This window comes from Apteryx mantelli, chromosome 26 (assembly GCF_036417845.1).
Source record: "Apteryx mantelli isolate bAptMan1 chromosome 26, bAptMan1.hap1, whole genome shotgun sequence".
In the NCBI taxonomy this organism is placed as follows: Eukaryota; Metazoa; Chordata; class Aves; order Apterygiformes; family Apterygidae; genus Apteryx; species Apteryx mantelli.
In genome coordinates this window covers 5288841-5305344 of record NC_090003.1, presented here as the reverse complement: position 1 = coordinate 5305344, position 16504 = coordinate 5288841, and the positions used below count along the sequence as shown (strand labels likewise).

General features: G+C 43.1%; 1 protein-coding gene across 2 annotated transcripts in view; it reads left to right on the top strand.

Annotated features, from left to right (window-relative positions):
* The window catches only part of RERE (arginine-glutamic acid dipeptide repeats), a 174220-nt gene that overhangs the window by 109989 nt on the left and 47727 nt on the right, over positions 1-16504 (top strand). For both annotated transcript variants that reach the window (XM_067310840.1, XM_067310839.1), the window contains exon 10: positions 6983-7063. In XM_067310840.1, coding sequence (XP_067166941.1) covers positions 6983-7063 — 81 coding nt within the window. The remainder of the gene's footprint in view (positions 1-6982; positions 7064-16504) is intronic.

The following is a 16504-nucleotide window of genomic DNA, read 5'->3' as shown; positions in this document are numbered from 1 at the left end:
GCTTGTCGGTGTAGCGAAGCATCTTTACTTGCTGTTATCCATGACTTGCTGCAAGTCATGCAGCAGAGCCAAATGGATCGTGAACGAACTTGAGTGTATAGTGTCAGTGGTCACCTAAGCATGGACATTCCCACTACCGCAAAGGTCTCTCGTAACAGAGACTTGTAGCAAGTGGTTCCAGGCTTCTTCAAGCAGTTGCTGGAGACTATGTGAACAAGTTCACATACCTTTGCATCTGTGTCGTGGTTGTGTCAGAGAAGAGAATTAAGGTCTCCCAGATCATCACCTCGGCTTCAGTGCAGTCTCTTCAGGAGGAGATTCCTAAATCATAAGTTGGTGGCATTCTTACTCCCATGCAGGACAAGGCAAAGGAGTGCCGTGGTGCATTTGGGACAGAGCAGTAAACTTAACCTAAGAGCATCTGATGATGGAGGCTAAAGGCAGATAACACTAAAGGAACAGTGGGACATTTTCCCAGACACCTGCTGCTACTTCTGCTTGCGTGCTTGTGATCTGTACACGTCTCTGATACGCTGCCAAGGCCTGCAGAACGATGTGCAGAAACACTTAGGGAAGCCTTACGGAGTCTTTCATTTAAACAAGTTTGCCAGCTAGGTGATTTTTGCAAGCTTGCTGTTAACTGAGGTAATGAACAGCAGCACAAGTATCTAATACTAAGGGCAAAATTGCTGGCTACTTCAAAATTTAAAAAAACATTAAACAGAGTTATGGTTGTGACAGGAAACAATAAAACAAAGGAAGTTCAGATGAGGTTGAAGCATATCCTGTTCTCCCAGCAGCGGGGCATGTTAAAGGAACATAACAGAGGCCCGAATGTACATTTTTCTTGACAGTTCCTCTTTCCCAGCGGACTGATTTTACGAAGCTTCATGTGAGCTTTGTCGGGTCGTGATGCTGGTTCCTGATGCTACGCGCTACTGTTGTAACTGAGTATATTCTGTTACCTTGGGACCAGTACTTGTTCCTGGCAAGTCGCTCTGAGGATGGGTATTCTTACGCTGAGAAATTTAAGGGATCTCTTTCCCTCCTACCCTTCCTGTGCCGCTAGAACAAGGTCCCCCCCATCCCATCCCACCGCCCTTTTGTAGCTCTCTCACCTCTTTAGCTGGTGTTTTTTGTGCATCTTAAAACAGTGCTGTGGGACTCTGACTGCTCTGTTGCCTCCCTGGCTGGACAGAACATCTGTCTGTCTCCACCTGCTTCTCCATCGCGCAGCCTTCCTGGGCTCAGTGCCAGAGAGTCGTTCCCCCAGCTTTAACCCAGCTGCCAGCGCCGGCCCGAGCTCTCCGAGACGGCAGGGCTCGGAAAGCCTGCCAGCGAAGGCTGGAGCGGAGCGGGGCACGGCAAGGGCGTAACGCCTGGCGGCAGCTTCCCACCCCCCCCCAGAGCCCTCGCCTTCAGGGGCCACCGCCCTGCCTGCTGCAGGGTCTCTGGGCAGGAGCCTCCAGGGAGCTGAGCGGGTTGTGGGAAGGGTTAAGTACCCGTGATCCGTTTCTGTAGGGGTTCGGTGGATTCTGAGAACAGCGTGGATGTGTGTGTGACAGCTGCGTTTCCTTTAACTTAAAAAGTACCTTTTTTGACCTTCATGGAATTAATTACTGAGCAGTGTTTAGTTCTGCCTTTACTGAGCATCTAAAGTTCCTTTGAAATCAAAGATACAATAAACATTAGCATTATTTTTGTGTTATAGCCAGGTATAGTCTTTGGGAATAAGACAAGCTATAATTTGTAAGAGATACTTGACATCGCTAGGTTAAACCATGCTTAAGTGTCTCCTTAAGGAAACTATCAGGATATTCCTGTTCCTAGAGGACAATATGTATCTTTTAACCTTATCAGCAAATATCTCTATTTGCACTGTATGCACATAAATTAAATATATGTTAAAACCCAGCCAAGGTTTTAATAAAATGTACTCTGTGTACTGAAATTCGGCCAATGTGCATATACAGTGTCTGCAGGCTAAAAAAAATCATTGTTTGGGGCAATCTATAAATGTGTGCTGCACGCTAACAGGAGCTTTGCAGATGCAACCAAATCTCATTTCCTTTTCAGAACAGCTGACATAATTTTTAATCCTGTGAAATTTAAGACATAAAGATGCTTTTATGCATTTAGCTTTTATTTGCTGTTAACTGTTAAAACTCTGTAAAACTTCTTACCACATTTACTGTGAAACTAACTGAGGCATATTAAATTTGGAAGATGACAGCTTGAAGTTGGCAACTGCCTAGAAAATCTTAGGCCTTTCAAAAAATATGCTCTAACTTTATCCCTTTCATGATAGCAAAATATGTAGTGAAAATCACACTGGGATTTCCATTATAACTTCCATTTTTTATGTGCTCATAATTTAAGGAAAGCTTTGAGAGAAGAACTTTCTGTTCTTGGACATGGTCTAAAGAGGGGATCTTTCAGAATTGAGTAAAAAGTCTTATTTTTTGGATTAAGTAGGAACAGAAAATGCTCTGTGCATGTTTGTAAATATATTGCATTACAAAAGACTTTTCATTAATTAACCAGCTGGGAGTTGTGGGAAGGGAATGAAATAACACATGGATTTTCTTGGAGATAATACATTTGATCTAAACCTGGTTGAAGCATCACCTCAGAAGGGACATATTAGTAGCAGTTATGAAGTTATAGTTTTATCAGAGTCTTCTTGCCTTTTTGAAGCCCATGAGGTTTCAATCTGAAATTCTTAAATGGATTAAACAGGTTATTTTGTGTTGCATGTTTTTCTTGCATGCTTTTCAAGCCAGGTCTATTTTAGATATCTACAGTAAATAAGAAAACCAAACTGTTCCTCAGTTCCCGGTTAAAACCTGGGGTGCTGAATTTCAGCATGCAGCAGTAAATTTTTCCTGCCAGGCTCTAATCTCTTGATAATAGAAGCCCTGACGCATAACCTTAACCACAGCTTTGCAATGGCATTATCATCACGTTGATAAACATGCCATCTGAGCTCTGTTAGTCAGAGCATAATGGCTTTGTGTATCTTGTCATGATATTTGTTTCTTGGGATAAAATACGGGACCTGCAAGTAACACATATGCAAACATTAACATGCTTGTTCCTTGTTCTTTCTTGGTTATTTATAGCTCCCTGTTTACACATTGTAGCAGGATACTGTAGAATCTAATAAATTACATTGGAGAAGCTCAAATTATAAAATAGCAGTAGGAGATCTTGTGTTCTGGCTGGTCAATAGCCATGGTAACCACTTCATAAAATATAACTGTGTCATCTGTCAACACTGACTGACCTAGGAAACCATGGGATTTCCTAATGCTACTTCACAGCAAAAATTACTCTTAGCATTTATGTAAATTTTGCTACAGTTTGTCCTCAGTGAACAGTACAAACAATAATGCTGACAGAACTCTGTAGTAAATAATGTTTTAAATTAAAACAAGTAGTAAATTTGAAGTATATTAATTTTTAAAAGTACTGAATTTGGATTTTTAAACCATTATGCTCTAGAGCCACTTCTGTGTTTTATAAAACCTCCTTTCTCGTGCATCCATAGGATTAAGTCTCATTGTTCTACCATCCCCATATCTTAAGACTATTTTAATCTCGCAGCTATCATTTTCAGATGCCTTTTGCAGGCAGAGTGCAACATCTCCTGCCCCATTAAAATGCAGAGATGAAATCTGTTGCATGTGATTTGTGGAGAGGTGAGAAAATTCAAACTGTGTCAGGCAGTCTGTCTCGCAACACACAGGAGAACAACAGGTCACTTCTGATTTGGTGTGGAACCGTGTACTTCGTTCTTTTATATTTAAAAATTTAATAGAGGCCACTATTGTGCATGACTTGAAGAAAAGAAGTAGCTGTTCTTGTTGCAAGTTAAGGGAGAACTGAACATGATGCCTGAATTAATGTGAAACTAGTACAGGAAGAAAAATATGGGAAAAAAAATTTTTTAAGAAAAAACTAGATTATTAGGTTTTAAAATTTCTAAGTTTATAAAAGCAATGTTTTGCGTGCACTTATTAAGAAGAATGGCTTTCTTTTGCCCTTCAGTAGAGGCACACAACTATTTTAGAGTTGAGGAGTATCTGTAAGTTTCTTGCAGTGCATCAATGGCCTATTGACACCAGCTCAGACATATTGCTGAGATATATTCTAGTTGCAAGGACTTCTCTTTATGTGCTACAGAAACAACAGTACCTAACAAATCAGAGAGCCACGAGTCTGATCTCCCATTTGTGTGAAATACAGGCAGAACGCCAAGTGCTGTGATTTTTATTGTGAAGCCACTGTTTACTTTTAATAGTCACCGTGACTTTTTTAGTAACTGTGAGAAGCATAAGATGGCTTCCATTTTGTTAAACGCTAGTGCCCTCCTTGGAGCAGAAGCTGAAGTTAAGGTCATTTTGGAAACGGGGGTTGATGCAGGACACTGATGGATCAAGTAGTTTAGTGACTACTCGTGGCTGCTCTCCACTTACTTGAGTCTTTTTGATCCATTTCGCTTGACCTGTACAGCCCAATAATTTCTGCGTGCAGCCTAAGAACATGAGTTAGAACATATCTCCTGGAAAAACATCTAGCAGGAGTATTAAAGACTGAAATCGTGTTGCTAACCATGCCACTTTCTCTTGGCCAATGAAGGTGACAGCATAATTGGCCAAGATTTCAGAATGCCAGAAAGATTGACTTCAGTCACATTTGGGAATTTCAAACATCATTTGAGGCTCCCTCTAATTCTGCTATTGAGACAGGCTATGCTATGCTTACATTCCCAGTAGGGATTTTTGACATCTCATGAGTAGAAAGGGAGACAATTTGTCATAGGAGGGTTTTTAAGACAGAGTTGAATCAGAACACAAAACAAATGTGAAATAGTTTGGTTAAAAAAAATAAGGAATCTTTAAAAAAAAAAAAAAAAAGTGTCAGTAGAGAATTTAGATACACCATAGCAAGTCATTGGCAAAATGAGGAATAAGAGATCAGGCCTTTCCGTTTTATACTGTGGACCAGATTGCTCTTGCGTATTCTGCTGTTTCCATCCACAGTTGCAGTGTTCCTGGTCTGGGTGGTTCGTATTTGTCTCCAGCGTTTTGTCGCGTTTCCGTACACGCTCCGTTAGCTGATGCTGCGGAAGCATTGCACCTCCAGTGCAGCGCACGGTAGCAGTGGTGTCCGTGCGGGAGCCAGGAACTGCTTTGCTGAGGATCCGAGAGCCCTCTGGGTTGCGTGCTTTTAAGTTCTTCTTGATTAGGTTGATTTCCTCTTTGTGATAGGTTGTCGACAGGGGTACATCGCTCCCTGGGATGTGGGGAACGCTGCGTGGACATGTTGGTTTTTCTTGTTACTGCTGCCATCTTTCCTGGCGCAGAAGCCCAGAGCAGGAGGGTGCGCGTGGTGCCAGGGCAGTGGTCATCCTCTCCCGCAGCCGAGTGAAAATCCCTTGTCCTTGGCATGGTAAAAAGAAGTATGTGTGTGAATTAGCGACCAGTCACACGTTGCGGGCGGTCTTGGCAACTTGCTCTGTAGGTATTCGTGTGTGACTTGTGCCTGTGAGCGGGGGCTGCTACCTTGCTCCTTCTCCAGGAACCCAAGCGCCCTCCTTGCTGGACTCCTACGCTTCCGAGAGCTTGGGTCCCTGGTTTGAAAGGAGCAGGTGGGTATGAGCAAGTCGTACGCTGGAGGGGACTCTAATCTCAAAGCATCTGCAACCGATGGTTAATTCTTGTCTCCGCACCCACAGGCATGTTTTTGGCAAACCTTAGCCATCTTGCTGGTTCTGAGGGTCAGGGTTAGGTGAGGAGAGTTCCCTGTGGGATTGTGTCTGCAAAATGATGTGCAGGAGGTACCAAAAGAGACTGCTCATGCATGCTCAGCTTTGTGGTGGGGACTCGTGAGGCGTACAGAGCACTGCTGAGTAGTGAACGACCCTTTCTGGAGTTCCTCAAGCCTCTAACCACCTGCCCCCTGCTTAGTCCAGCTCCTTCAGCTCGGTGGCTGCGTGCAGATTTGGCCCCAACTGCATTGAGCCAACTTGAGAGGCATGTTTGTGTTGGGGGGGTTAATTTGCTCTTTAATGCGCCTTAGCCTCCAGCTCATCCCGCTTCGCGGGCCAGGGGCGACGCCGAGGCCTGGCCCTCCGCCTCTGCGCTGCCGCGGGCGTTGGGGGGCAGGGGCCCGGCGCCGGGGCGCGGCGGCGGCGCGATCCAGGCCGCCTTTTGCGGCGCGCCCGCGGCGGGCGCGGGTGCCGCGCCGCCCCGCGCCGCCGCCGCCGCCGCGATCACATGCTGGGCGGCCGCCGCCGCCTCCCGCCCGCCCGCCCGCCCGGCCCGGCCCTCCCCCGCCCGCCCGCCCGCCTGCCCGCCCGCCGCCGCCGCGGCTCCGCTCCGCTCGGCTCCGCTGCCGCCCGCCCCCGCGCCGCTCCGCACCGCACCGCTCCGCCGCTGCCCGCCGCGCCTCGCCTCGCCGCGCCGCGCCGCTTACCTGTGGCTGCCGGAGCGGCGTCCCGCGGGGCCCCGGCCCGGCCCGGCCCGGCTCGGCCCCGGCCGCCCAGCGGCAGCAGGAAGCGCCGCGGCCCCGCTGCGCGGCTCCGCCGCCTCCCGCCCGCCCGCCCGCCCGCCCGCGATCGGCGGCGAAGCCGGGCGCCGGCTGCGGCCGCGGCTGCTCCGGCCGGAACCGGGGCTGCGCTTCCCCGGCCCGTTCGCGGCTGGGCAGCGGCAGGCTGCGGGGCGCGGGCGGCGGGATCGCTCGGCGCCGTCGGGAGGAACCGGCCGCGGTACCGACTTGGAGCGCCGGGGGTTCGGCTGCGAAGGGAAGGCGGCTGGATTCGGCGGCGTCTTCCCGGAGCCTGCTCCCTGCCTGGTCTCGGTGTGCGCTTCCTTCTATCAGCAGTGCCTAAGCTAAGAACGTGGTTTGGCTGTTGTGCTGCTTGACGAGATCTTTTTCTTCTCTGCTGACATCCTATTTTTGTTATCTTTTATCGCAGAAACGTTTTATTAAGGGATTGAGGCAGTACGGCAAGAACTTCTTCAGGATCCGAAAGGAGTTGCTTCCCAATAAGGAGACTGTAAGTGCCTTTGGACTTTACGTAATTTGCGTTTTCTCCTGCTGTTTCAGCGTTTGATCTTACAAAACTATTTCCGTCTAGCCCCGAATTGAATTCGCTCAGATAAACGGAGGAAAAATCCAGAGCTAACAAAGGTCACTGTAATTTTAAGTGCGGTTTTTAGGTCTTGTGAATGAACCATGTTACATAAAATAGCCATTGTTGCTGATGGAGTCATTGAGGTTGGATGAGGTGTATTTATGGAGCCCAAATCTAATTTTAAATTCTGACATTATGGTGGGATAATGCATATATGTCACCAAGTTCGGCTCAAATGGCAGTGGGTAATTAAAGAAAGCCTGAAACAAAACAAAATCTAATTGAATCTGGAAGAAGGAGGTATGTGCCGGCTGCTCTTACGATCTGCACAATTTGGTTGTTTTATTTAACTCCTTGTGTTCCTAGAACATGTGGACAGCAAACATGTAACTTTAGTTTCTGATTTGATTCCTGGCTTATTACTCTATTGAACTTCGTAAAGCTACTTAACTGTCAAATTCTATTAAAATCCTGACAAGTCCTTAGAAAGGAGATGGTCTGGGAGGGGTGGTTGACTTCTTCAAAGGAAAGAGGGTTTGGGAAACCCTGGGAATCTAGTTAGTTTTCCATTAGTCCTAATTGCCAAGCTTCTCTAGAAGCTTCGGTTTCCACTCTGCAGGTGTCATTTAACTGCTGGGGGGGTGGTTTTGGAAAGCAGTTTTCATGTTTGTCCTGAATTTAGGGAGGGAAATAACTTAATGAAAATAGAGTTACAGTGACTATTTTTGTAAGTAATAATAATGTGTTTTTGTTAGTGATCCTGAAAATATTTATTTAAAGCATAATCAAGATGAGGTTTTCTAGTCTTTTTTTTGGAGGGGGGGGAAACTTGGGTGTTCAATAGGGAAGACTATTACTGTAAAATTATTTAAAAGCCTCTCACTTATTGTAGGATGTTTCCATTCTCTCCATTCTCCTTTCCCGAGATGTTCTTGTGACGTGATATCGTGACATCACGATCTTTCATTGGTAAATAGTTAATAACCCCAAATGAGTTGAATGGAAAGGGGAGGGTGAAATGATTCCTGGAGTGCCTCAGCCAAGTGTATATGCTCACTGTTTCTGTTGGGAATGATAGGAAAACTTAATATCCAGATCAAGTATAAGTGGACTTTGCTTTAGTATTTTGACGGAATTTGAGGCACGAAGGCCCTGTGTTAGAAAAGATGACGGGTTAGAAAGAAGGCTGAAATAGTGTACTGCTTGGCAAAATGTCACAAATCCAGTCCATAGTCAGCCTGATCAGTCCTCCTTTCCTCTTTCCTTTAGAATAACTTGCAGCAATGTATTTAGGACAAATTGGTGTTTAATTTAGAAATGTATTCTGCTGGTAATAAACTTACTGAGGGGTAAATTATTGTTTTAAAGTTTGATTTCAGTTACAGCTACTCTGAAATAAGCTTTTAAACATAAAGCATGTGTTTGCAAAAGAGAAAAACAGTTTTCAGGAGAAAGGAAAAGAAAAACTGAAGAACTGACAATTGGGGACATCTGTCTGACCCTGCCGGCCTGCCTGTGCTGCTCGACTTCTGCGTCTGAACTTGGGTATCAGGCCTAAGGCTCTCCTGAAAGTGTTGCAAGCTTGCAAGGGGTGCGGAGCATGATGCAGGCTATCACCGTTTGAGTGTTACCTTTTTGTTGTGTTAGGCCTAAATTTTTAGTGCAGAGAAGATTAAATGTTAAGTTTGAGCAACTGGGAAGCCGGGTGCTGATGGTTTTGAGCAGGCTATTTTAGCCTCTAGTGGTAACTGATCTACAGGTAACCTTTGACCTACAACAGATTGCTTAATCTCCGTTTCCTATTTTTGCCCACAGGTTTCCTTTCTGGTGTTCCCCCACACACACCCACAAGCTTTTTCACATAAAATTTACAGCAGCTTTGCTATAGTAAGATATACAGAATAAAGGCTATAGTAAATTATGTTTGACTCTCCCGTTTTGCTTTCCCTCCTTAGAGTGGAATAAGGAATATTGCAAATTACAAGGCAGTAGAATTAATTTGTCTGTATTTTTTTCGTCACTTTGCCTGTCATCCTTCTATTGTAGTGTGAAGTAACCCTCCAGCAATTCCAGAAATGCTAGGAAAAAAAGGCCTTATTTTCCTTTTTAGCCACCATATTAACATGAGGTGAAACTCTAAATAAAAATGATGATATGCGCACAAGAGAACTTTTACAGTGACTCCCAAGTCCTGCAAAAGCTACTTTAAAATGAGTCAGGGACATTCTTGAAGTTGCTTGCCCTAAATGAAAACCAGACTATAGGTTAATACATCCTATACATTTCTAATTTATTAGAGTTAACCTAACTAATCACTGAAGTCTGAAGGGAGGAGAGCCAGGGCTTTTCCCTCTCGGAAAAATCCACTTAAAGTTAAATCTCCTCAATATCATGCTTCTTGTATAATGCATGCCTTTTCTAGACATTTATATTTATGCTGCTTTCACTGGGGGAGAACTCTTCCTAATACCTCCTTAAGCCTGCAGCTGGAACATTGCAGCAGTGGCAGATAAGTAATATGATAGAAATACAAACTTGCTGTAGTGACTAGGCCTTTTTTTGTATGAAATCAGGTTTATGCTACTCTACAGGAAGCCAGAATATAGATGTGCCTATCACATTACATTTCTTCTGGAATACTGGGGAGTGTAAAGAGGCCTTGGTGAGAGATGGGAATTAGGTCATACTGTGCTTAGTTTTCACAAGCATCTCAAGGAGCGTCTGTTTGAGTTGTCTTTGCTTTTTTCCCTCCACAGTTAATGTACCATATCTTTTAAGAAAATCCTGTGTTTGTCAACTTATGTGTTTTAACTGTGACATAGTTTCTTCTAAACGGATAGCCAGTAAGAAAAGGCCTTTCTGAAAGAAGGTATTTACTGCATATCAAAGCCGTATGTTTAGGCCTTCACTCTCCCAGTTTATTTCAAAGCAATTATGTCTGAGAGAGGTTCCCAGTGGGCATGAGCGTAAAGAGCTGTAGCATTCTCTTCAAGCATTTATAAGCGAGAGGCAGGAGCTGAAGCTAGTTCTTATCTGAGCATGCCCCCTGCTGAAACGGGAATGCTGAAGTTGATTAAGGAAAGGCAACTGCTTTATAGAGGCGAGATCGGTAAATGTTAACCTTGTGATATTCTGGAGAAATGTACAACTAGCAACAACGTTTCTTAATGATCTGATTTGGCTTTATATATGTTTGGGTTTTTTTGTTGTGGGTTTTTTTTTTCCTGTTTTTGGTTTATTTGCTGAAACTTGCTGATAATACAGGACACTTGAAGCATTAAAAATTCTCCTTAGTGCTCTGAATTCCTTAGACGATTACACTGAGCTACTTGGCTTGCAGAGTTTCAGAAGTACCGCCATTGCGATAGGCCCGAGGTAAATAGACTTAAATGCCTACAAGGTTGGAGCTGGACTTCCTATGTTCTTTTAAGTAGCGGAGGGTAAATAGAGACGTGGAGTGAGGGCGAGCACGCTGAAGTCCTGGCGCGCACAGAGCAAGAATGTCCAGTCGGGAGCGGGAGAGGGAGGACGCCGAATCGTCCTGTCGGTTTGCCCAAATTTAGAGCTGGGTCCCATTCCAGTCTTTGTCTATCCTTGTGCAGGTCACTCAGCAGCAGTTTTGTGAGCCTCGTTTAGGGTACAGTTTCATAGTCGTCTTGAACTATTTAAGGCTGTGCTGCCAGAAAAAACAGGCTTGTTTTCCCCTGGCTGTGCATTCCTGCAGCCCCCTCTCTATCAGATTGGTTGGCTGACGAACAGAGCTTTAAATACTTAGTGCTGGTCAGTTATCCATTAGGAATGGGGGGAAACATGGAAGATCGCCCCTTTGGCAGCCTCGCGTAGGTTTGGGGCAATAACAAGTTGCATCAGTAGGTAGCAATGGCATATGCTGTAACTGAAGCGAGGCCGTGAAATCACTGAATCCTTCATGGGAATAGGCCCCAAGGACTTTTCCCCCTCCTTTGCCTATTTATAAAACTGGGGGTGACACCTACCTGAATGTTTTGCAATTCTCGACCGACTCCTATAGCATTCCTCAGTGGAGGTTTATGGTACCGTGATTGTGACCATGGTCTACTTGCTTATCTTTTTCCTGGCAGGCGGAGGCTCCTTAGTGAGCCTTGTAGAGCTGCTTGCTCAGTGAGAAGCCTAAAAAGAGGACAGTGAATCTTTGTAGAGGCATGTAGACTTTAGTCTAATTTTGTTTTGAATTTCTCTATTGAGCACATAGGCATCTTTGGTGTGTGTGAATTTTGGTTTGGCTGCTTAGCAAGAGACGACAGAGTGCAATCTAAAGGTCTTGCCTCTGGGTGGATGAATCTGTATTTAGCTTTGAAACACAGTGTTAATAAAAGTAATGAATATCAGCTGCTTTGCTTAGATCAAAATACCTGTAATGCATTCTATTATTTATGAACATGAGAGCTAAATATGCATCGTTTTCTTCTTTAGGAAAAATATTCTCTCTTCTGGCAGTAAAAATCCTTCTGCCCAAATTAAATGCTGTTGGGACTTATCTCAGAGACTAAATAAGCTGTGCTCTGTTAATGTTAGGAGACAAAATGTGTGCAGTGTGAGCTTTCAGCATAAACTTCTGTTTAATTTTAGATTGGGGTTTAGATAAACAATTTTATTCTTGCCTCATTAATGCTTAATCTTGTGTTACATAATATACAATATTGGCTTCCTGAGTAGCTCTTAAATACAGTGCAAATGTGTGGTAGCGGAAAGGTCACTGCAGTTACCATGTGTGTAGGCTGGCAAGGTGTTTGTCCTCTGTACCATCAGTACTGTATGCTATTCGTGTCAGCAGACAGCCTTAGTAATATTTGTGCAAAGAGCTCACAGGCAGATTAAATGTAATGATTCTCCCTCAGCATAATTGTTCAAATAGCAGTTTTCCTTTGATTAAAAAAAAGAGTGGGATAATTAGGTGAATATATTTCAGTCCCGTAGTATGAAGTGATGAGTTAGCCCCACATTAGTTTTTTTTAATATTTACGTGTAGCAGTATAACTTATTTTCACCAATAGCTAGGTTTAATTGTGGCTAAGTGGCATGGGCGTTATTACTCGCTGTCCTCCTTTCCCAAAGGAAATATATTTTGTTTGAATGGTATGTTCCCTTAACGATGGGATATTAATACACTGCATAGACCTGGCGCGTTTTTTCCTGATTTGTCTTTGCTGCAGGAGAGTGTTCAAACAGGGACAGGCGATGTAAGCCTTTTCTGTTTGAAAGCCGAACCTTTTTCCTTAATAACTCGCTCCAGCCTAGATGCAGTCAGAGCTGAAATTTTCCATTAGAGTTTGAAATGACTGCCAACATAAACAGCCACTGCTTCTTTTCATTTCAGCTCTCAGTGCTGCTAGTGCTTCTATCATATGGATATTACAGTTGGAAGGTTTTGTTCCTGTTAAAACAGGGACTAGGCTTTAGACTTAAAAATGATACCCTAAGACTTTTTTTCTTTTTTTTCCCCTCCCTCTCTTTCTCTCTTTCTCTCCCCCTTTAGATGTAGCAGATATCCTACTGGGCTTCAGTCAGTTTTGAAAAACAGGCTGACACATCAGTTAGTTGCTTTCCCTGTGTAAGCGAAACCATAGATTCGTTTGCATAACAAACAGTTCGGTAGGGAACATGTTTCCCTTTTTTATTTTTACGTATTTATTAACTGAGTGACTAGCTTAGCTGATTGATGGGGGCCAGTATATTAGTATGTTTGGCTTTAAGATAAAGCAGTGTACTGAGGAAGCATGCGGTAGTTCAGTTCAGACTTCACACCAGGGGCAGAATGAGCATGCCAAAGAATTTTATGAAATGCTGAACTTTTAGAAGCTGAGCTCAGATGGAGATATTTCTAGATTTAAGCAGTACTGAGCTGAAAGCTGTTTGCAAAGACCAGATCATCTATCATGGATGTTCAGTATGTGTTCACTGTGATTTGGCTTATTTTAGAAGTTTAACTGGTAAACCTATTACAGATGTGACCGTTTTATTGGAAAATAAAACAGAAGGTTCGGAAAAGTCTTTAAAGAGACTTAACAGTTCTGGTTTACCTCTGGTATACACCGTGTCTTCATTATTTCTAAAACTGATCTCACATCTTATAGGTGAACGGAGCTGCCAACTCTATACTTTGTTGGATGAGCTTGGGCCACAGTTCCTATTTCATGGTTTATGTACCATGTGTGTTCCTTTTCTTTCCATTTTCTGAGTTTCTTCTCGCAGCATAACATTATCCTGAAGGTATATATCACTTCCATCTTAAGTCCTTGTTCTGCAAACTGCCTTTTTATGTTGGCTGATTCTTAGAGTTCAGTTTCATGGCCCAGTGCCACTAGTGCTTGGCCATCTGATTAAGAAATAAGGTTACATCTTTCAAAGACCAAAATACCTTTTTCACATGTGTCACTCTCAATTTCAGTTGAAGCAAATAAAATCAAAGTACCTGATGTGCATGCTTTTTTGTTTTAAATTTCTTACGCTCTCTCCATTTTCTATTGCATTAATTTACTATTATGGTCTAAAGGTAATTGCAGTGTCATCAGCTCAGGATCTGGGCTGCTCATTTGAGTTTCTCACTAAGAAGCCTTCATAGGTGAAGAGCATGGGAGAAGTAAAAATAGAAGATATATTCACTGTGCCAGCTGGACCCTAGGATTGCATTCAGCATGGATAATAAATCAACTCTATTATTTGCACTCTGATTTTGTTTTTTTTATTTTACTTTACAAGATTGAAACCCATTGTTTATTTTTCTCTGCAGGTTTAGAGGTAGGTAGAGGTAAAATATGGTTGCAAGCAGAAGAGGGCCATTAGCCAATTGCATTGTGTTCTGTCAAAGAGCCAACAAGGACAATTTCTGCTTTGTGGAGAAAAATACATAGTAGAAGATCTAAGCCAAGATTATTTGGGAAATTGATACAATATTGTCTGAGTCTTTCTTTCTCAACAATTGAAAGAGAATAATACTTCTGTGACTGTTGGTAATTCTGTATTTTCCTTACCTTCTGTTTATAATTCGCCATCATAAAGCATTTTATTGCTAGTTTATTTTCTTACTGTGAATTCTTTCTTTTGTACCTATGCTGAAGGAATGTGAATCTCTGGTCAAAATGTTTAGGTTGCTCAACAATTGGGTATTTTTATTCTGCATTTTTCTTTCTCTATGAGAAAAGGTATTAGCTTTTCTTCTTTTTTTCTTTTGTAGCAGTTGTCAGATTGTACCAAATCCTCAGACATCAGTCTTAAGGTCCTGTGAATCCTGGGTTCATAAAATAGGTATCTCCTTGAGATAGCACAGTTTATTTTCATGGTTGAGTCTTTTATCCTGGCAAGATTCTTTTCCATGGATGCAGAGCACCAAACCCTTCCTTTCGTTTGTTTTCTACCCAGTTAGGGATTGAAAATATGCTTTAAGCCTTGAAGATGGCTTTCAAAAGGGGAAAACAAACGTCACAGGAAGCAACAGTAATGTTTGTGGAACATCCTGTCTTAGAATAGTGTTAATGTTATAAAACTTGGGTAACTACGTGTGCAAAAGAGTTTTCTCTGTATAATCCTGCATGATGCCTGACTTTTGGAACCGTTAAAGAAATAATCTAGCAGTAATCCTGTCTATGGTACTAACTTAACACCCACGACTGATATCTGAGGATCTCGTAATGTTTAATCTTGTTCCTAATACACAGCACTGTGGGGTATGGTGTGGTTTTTACAAATGAGGAGCTGAGTCAGAAGCAAACCTAATGGCTTGCTCAGGGACGCAGAAGACACCTGTGGTAGAGCAGGAGGATGAGCCTTGATGTCCTTTATGCTAGTTGCATTGATGTAAAAGTGGTCTTACACAAATTACCTCCTACAGGTCCTTGATTTAATCTATAAAAGACGTATGTGGCTGAATGCTTAGTTCTATGGCACGTTAAAGACCATTTTGTTGAGAATTGACATAGTATTCTGGGATGGGATGGTTGCTTTAGAAAAGAAACCAAAAGAGGACATCACAGTGCAAGTCTGAGTTGGAAGAGGAACGTGTTAGAGCTGTATATGTGCTTCAGATGGTGCGTCTCTGTTGCTGGTTAGGCCCTCTTTCTTATCCATGCAATGAGAACACTAACTTTTAAAGATTGGTGTATGGAGTACAGAGGAATTTTCAGAAAGGATGGATGTGTGGAGATGTGGTTTGTCTGGCAAGTGGTGAGTTCCAAGGCCGTTACTCAAGCCTGATACTGAAAAACAAACTGCAGTGAAGCACGAGCAGTTGTTGCAGCTAGTTCAATTTGTGTTTAAACTTGGTGTTTGTTGCCTACGTGTAGTTTCTTTCTGTGTGTGTCTATGTGCAGGTATCCCTAGTTATCCACAGGAGGTCAGCGGGGACTGGTCATGCATAGTTTTTGCCAGACTGGTTGCTTGCTTGTGTTTGAAGAACAAGCATTGTGTATTGCTGCTTGAGTTTCTCCTCCTCAGCATCCACACTGCTTTCGCATCCTGGTCTGGGATAATGAAGATTAATTACCAATATTCTCTTGATGAACAGGAGGGGGAGGGCAGCTAAACTGTAGCCAATATAACTGAAGATGACGCTTAGCTCAGGATTTTGGAAAAGAGCTGTCCAGATGTTGTCCAAGCTGGTGCCTTTTCTTGTTTGTGTTTGCAGACTGAGAGCAATGGCAATTTCAAAAGGTATTGCAACAGCTTTGTTTTTGAACTGTCAAGTTCCAGAAGTAAAAAACATAAATAGTTTTGACCTGTTCTGAGTGTTATGATTACAGGAGAATTAGGGTGATCTGCCGTTCCTTAACACAGACACAGCGCTGTTGTCCAGAATGTGAGCTTCAATTTAGCAAGCCCATCTGGGGGCAAAAGACTGTGCACCAGAAAAAGACCATCCGATGTTGGCAGAAAGCAAGCTGTATTTATAATGTGTCTTGCCTGCCACACTGGGCATGAAATTAACTTTCTTCTTACACAACAGATCATTGGCCTTAATCGTTGCATCCTACCCCAGATGGCACCATACGAACTGTATCTATAGTGTTATCTTGGCATAGAATCAGCCTCAAATACATTATTCAGTCCTAAATATCCTGTAATATGCTGCTATAACTGTACTGTGAGAGCGAGACAATAATAACTTCAGTAGACAGATGCACTCATTTTGTCATTTTTGTTTCAAAACAGCTGTAAAAAAGAAGTGGTGCTTGATTACTGTCTTTTCCTTTCTTGCCAAGGAAAACTCCCTGGAATTATACAGACTGTGGAATAAATTGAGAATGGTGATTTAAGGGTAGTGACTTTTGTTTAAAAGGGCTGTGGAGTAGGGGAAGCAGGCTCTGTAAGCCTTATACTTTAAGGAACATT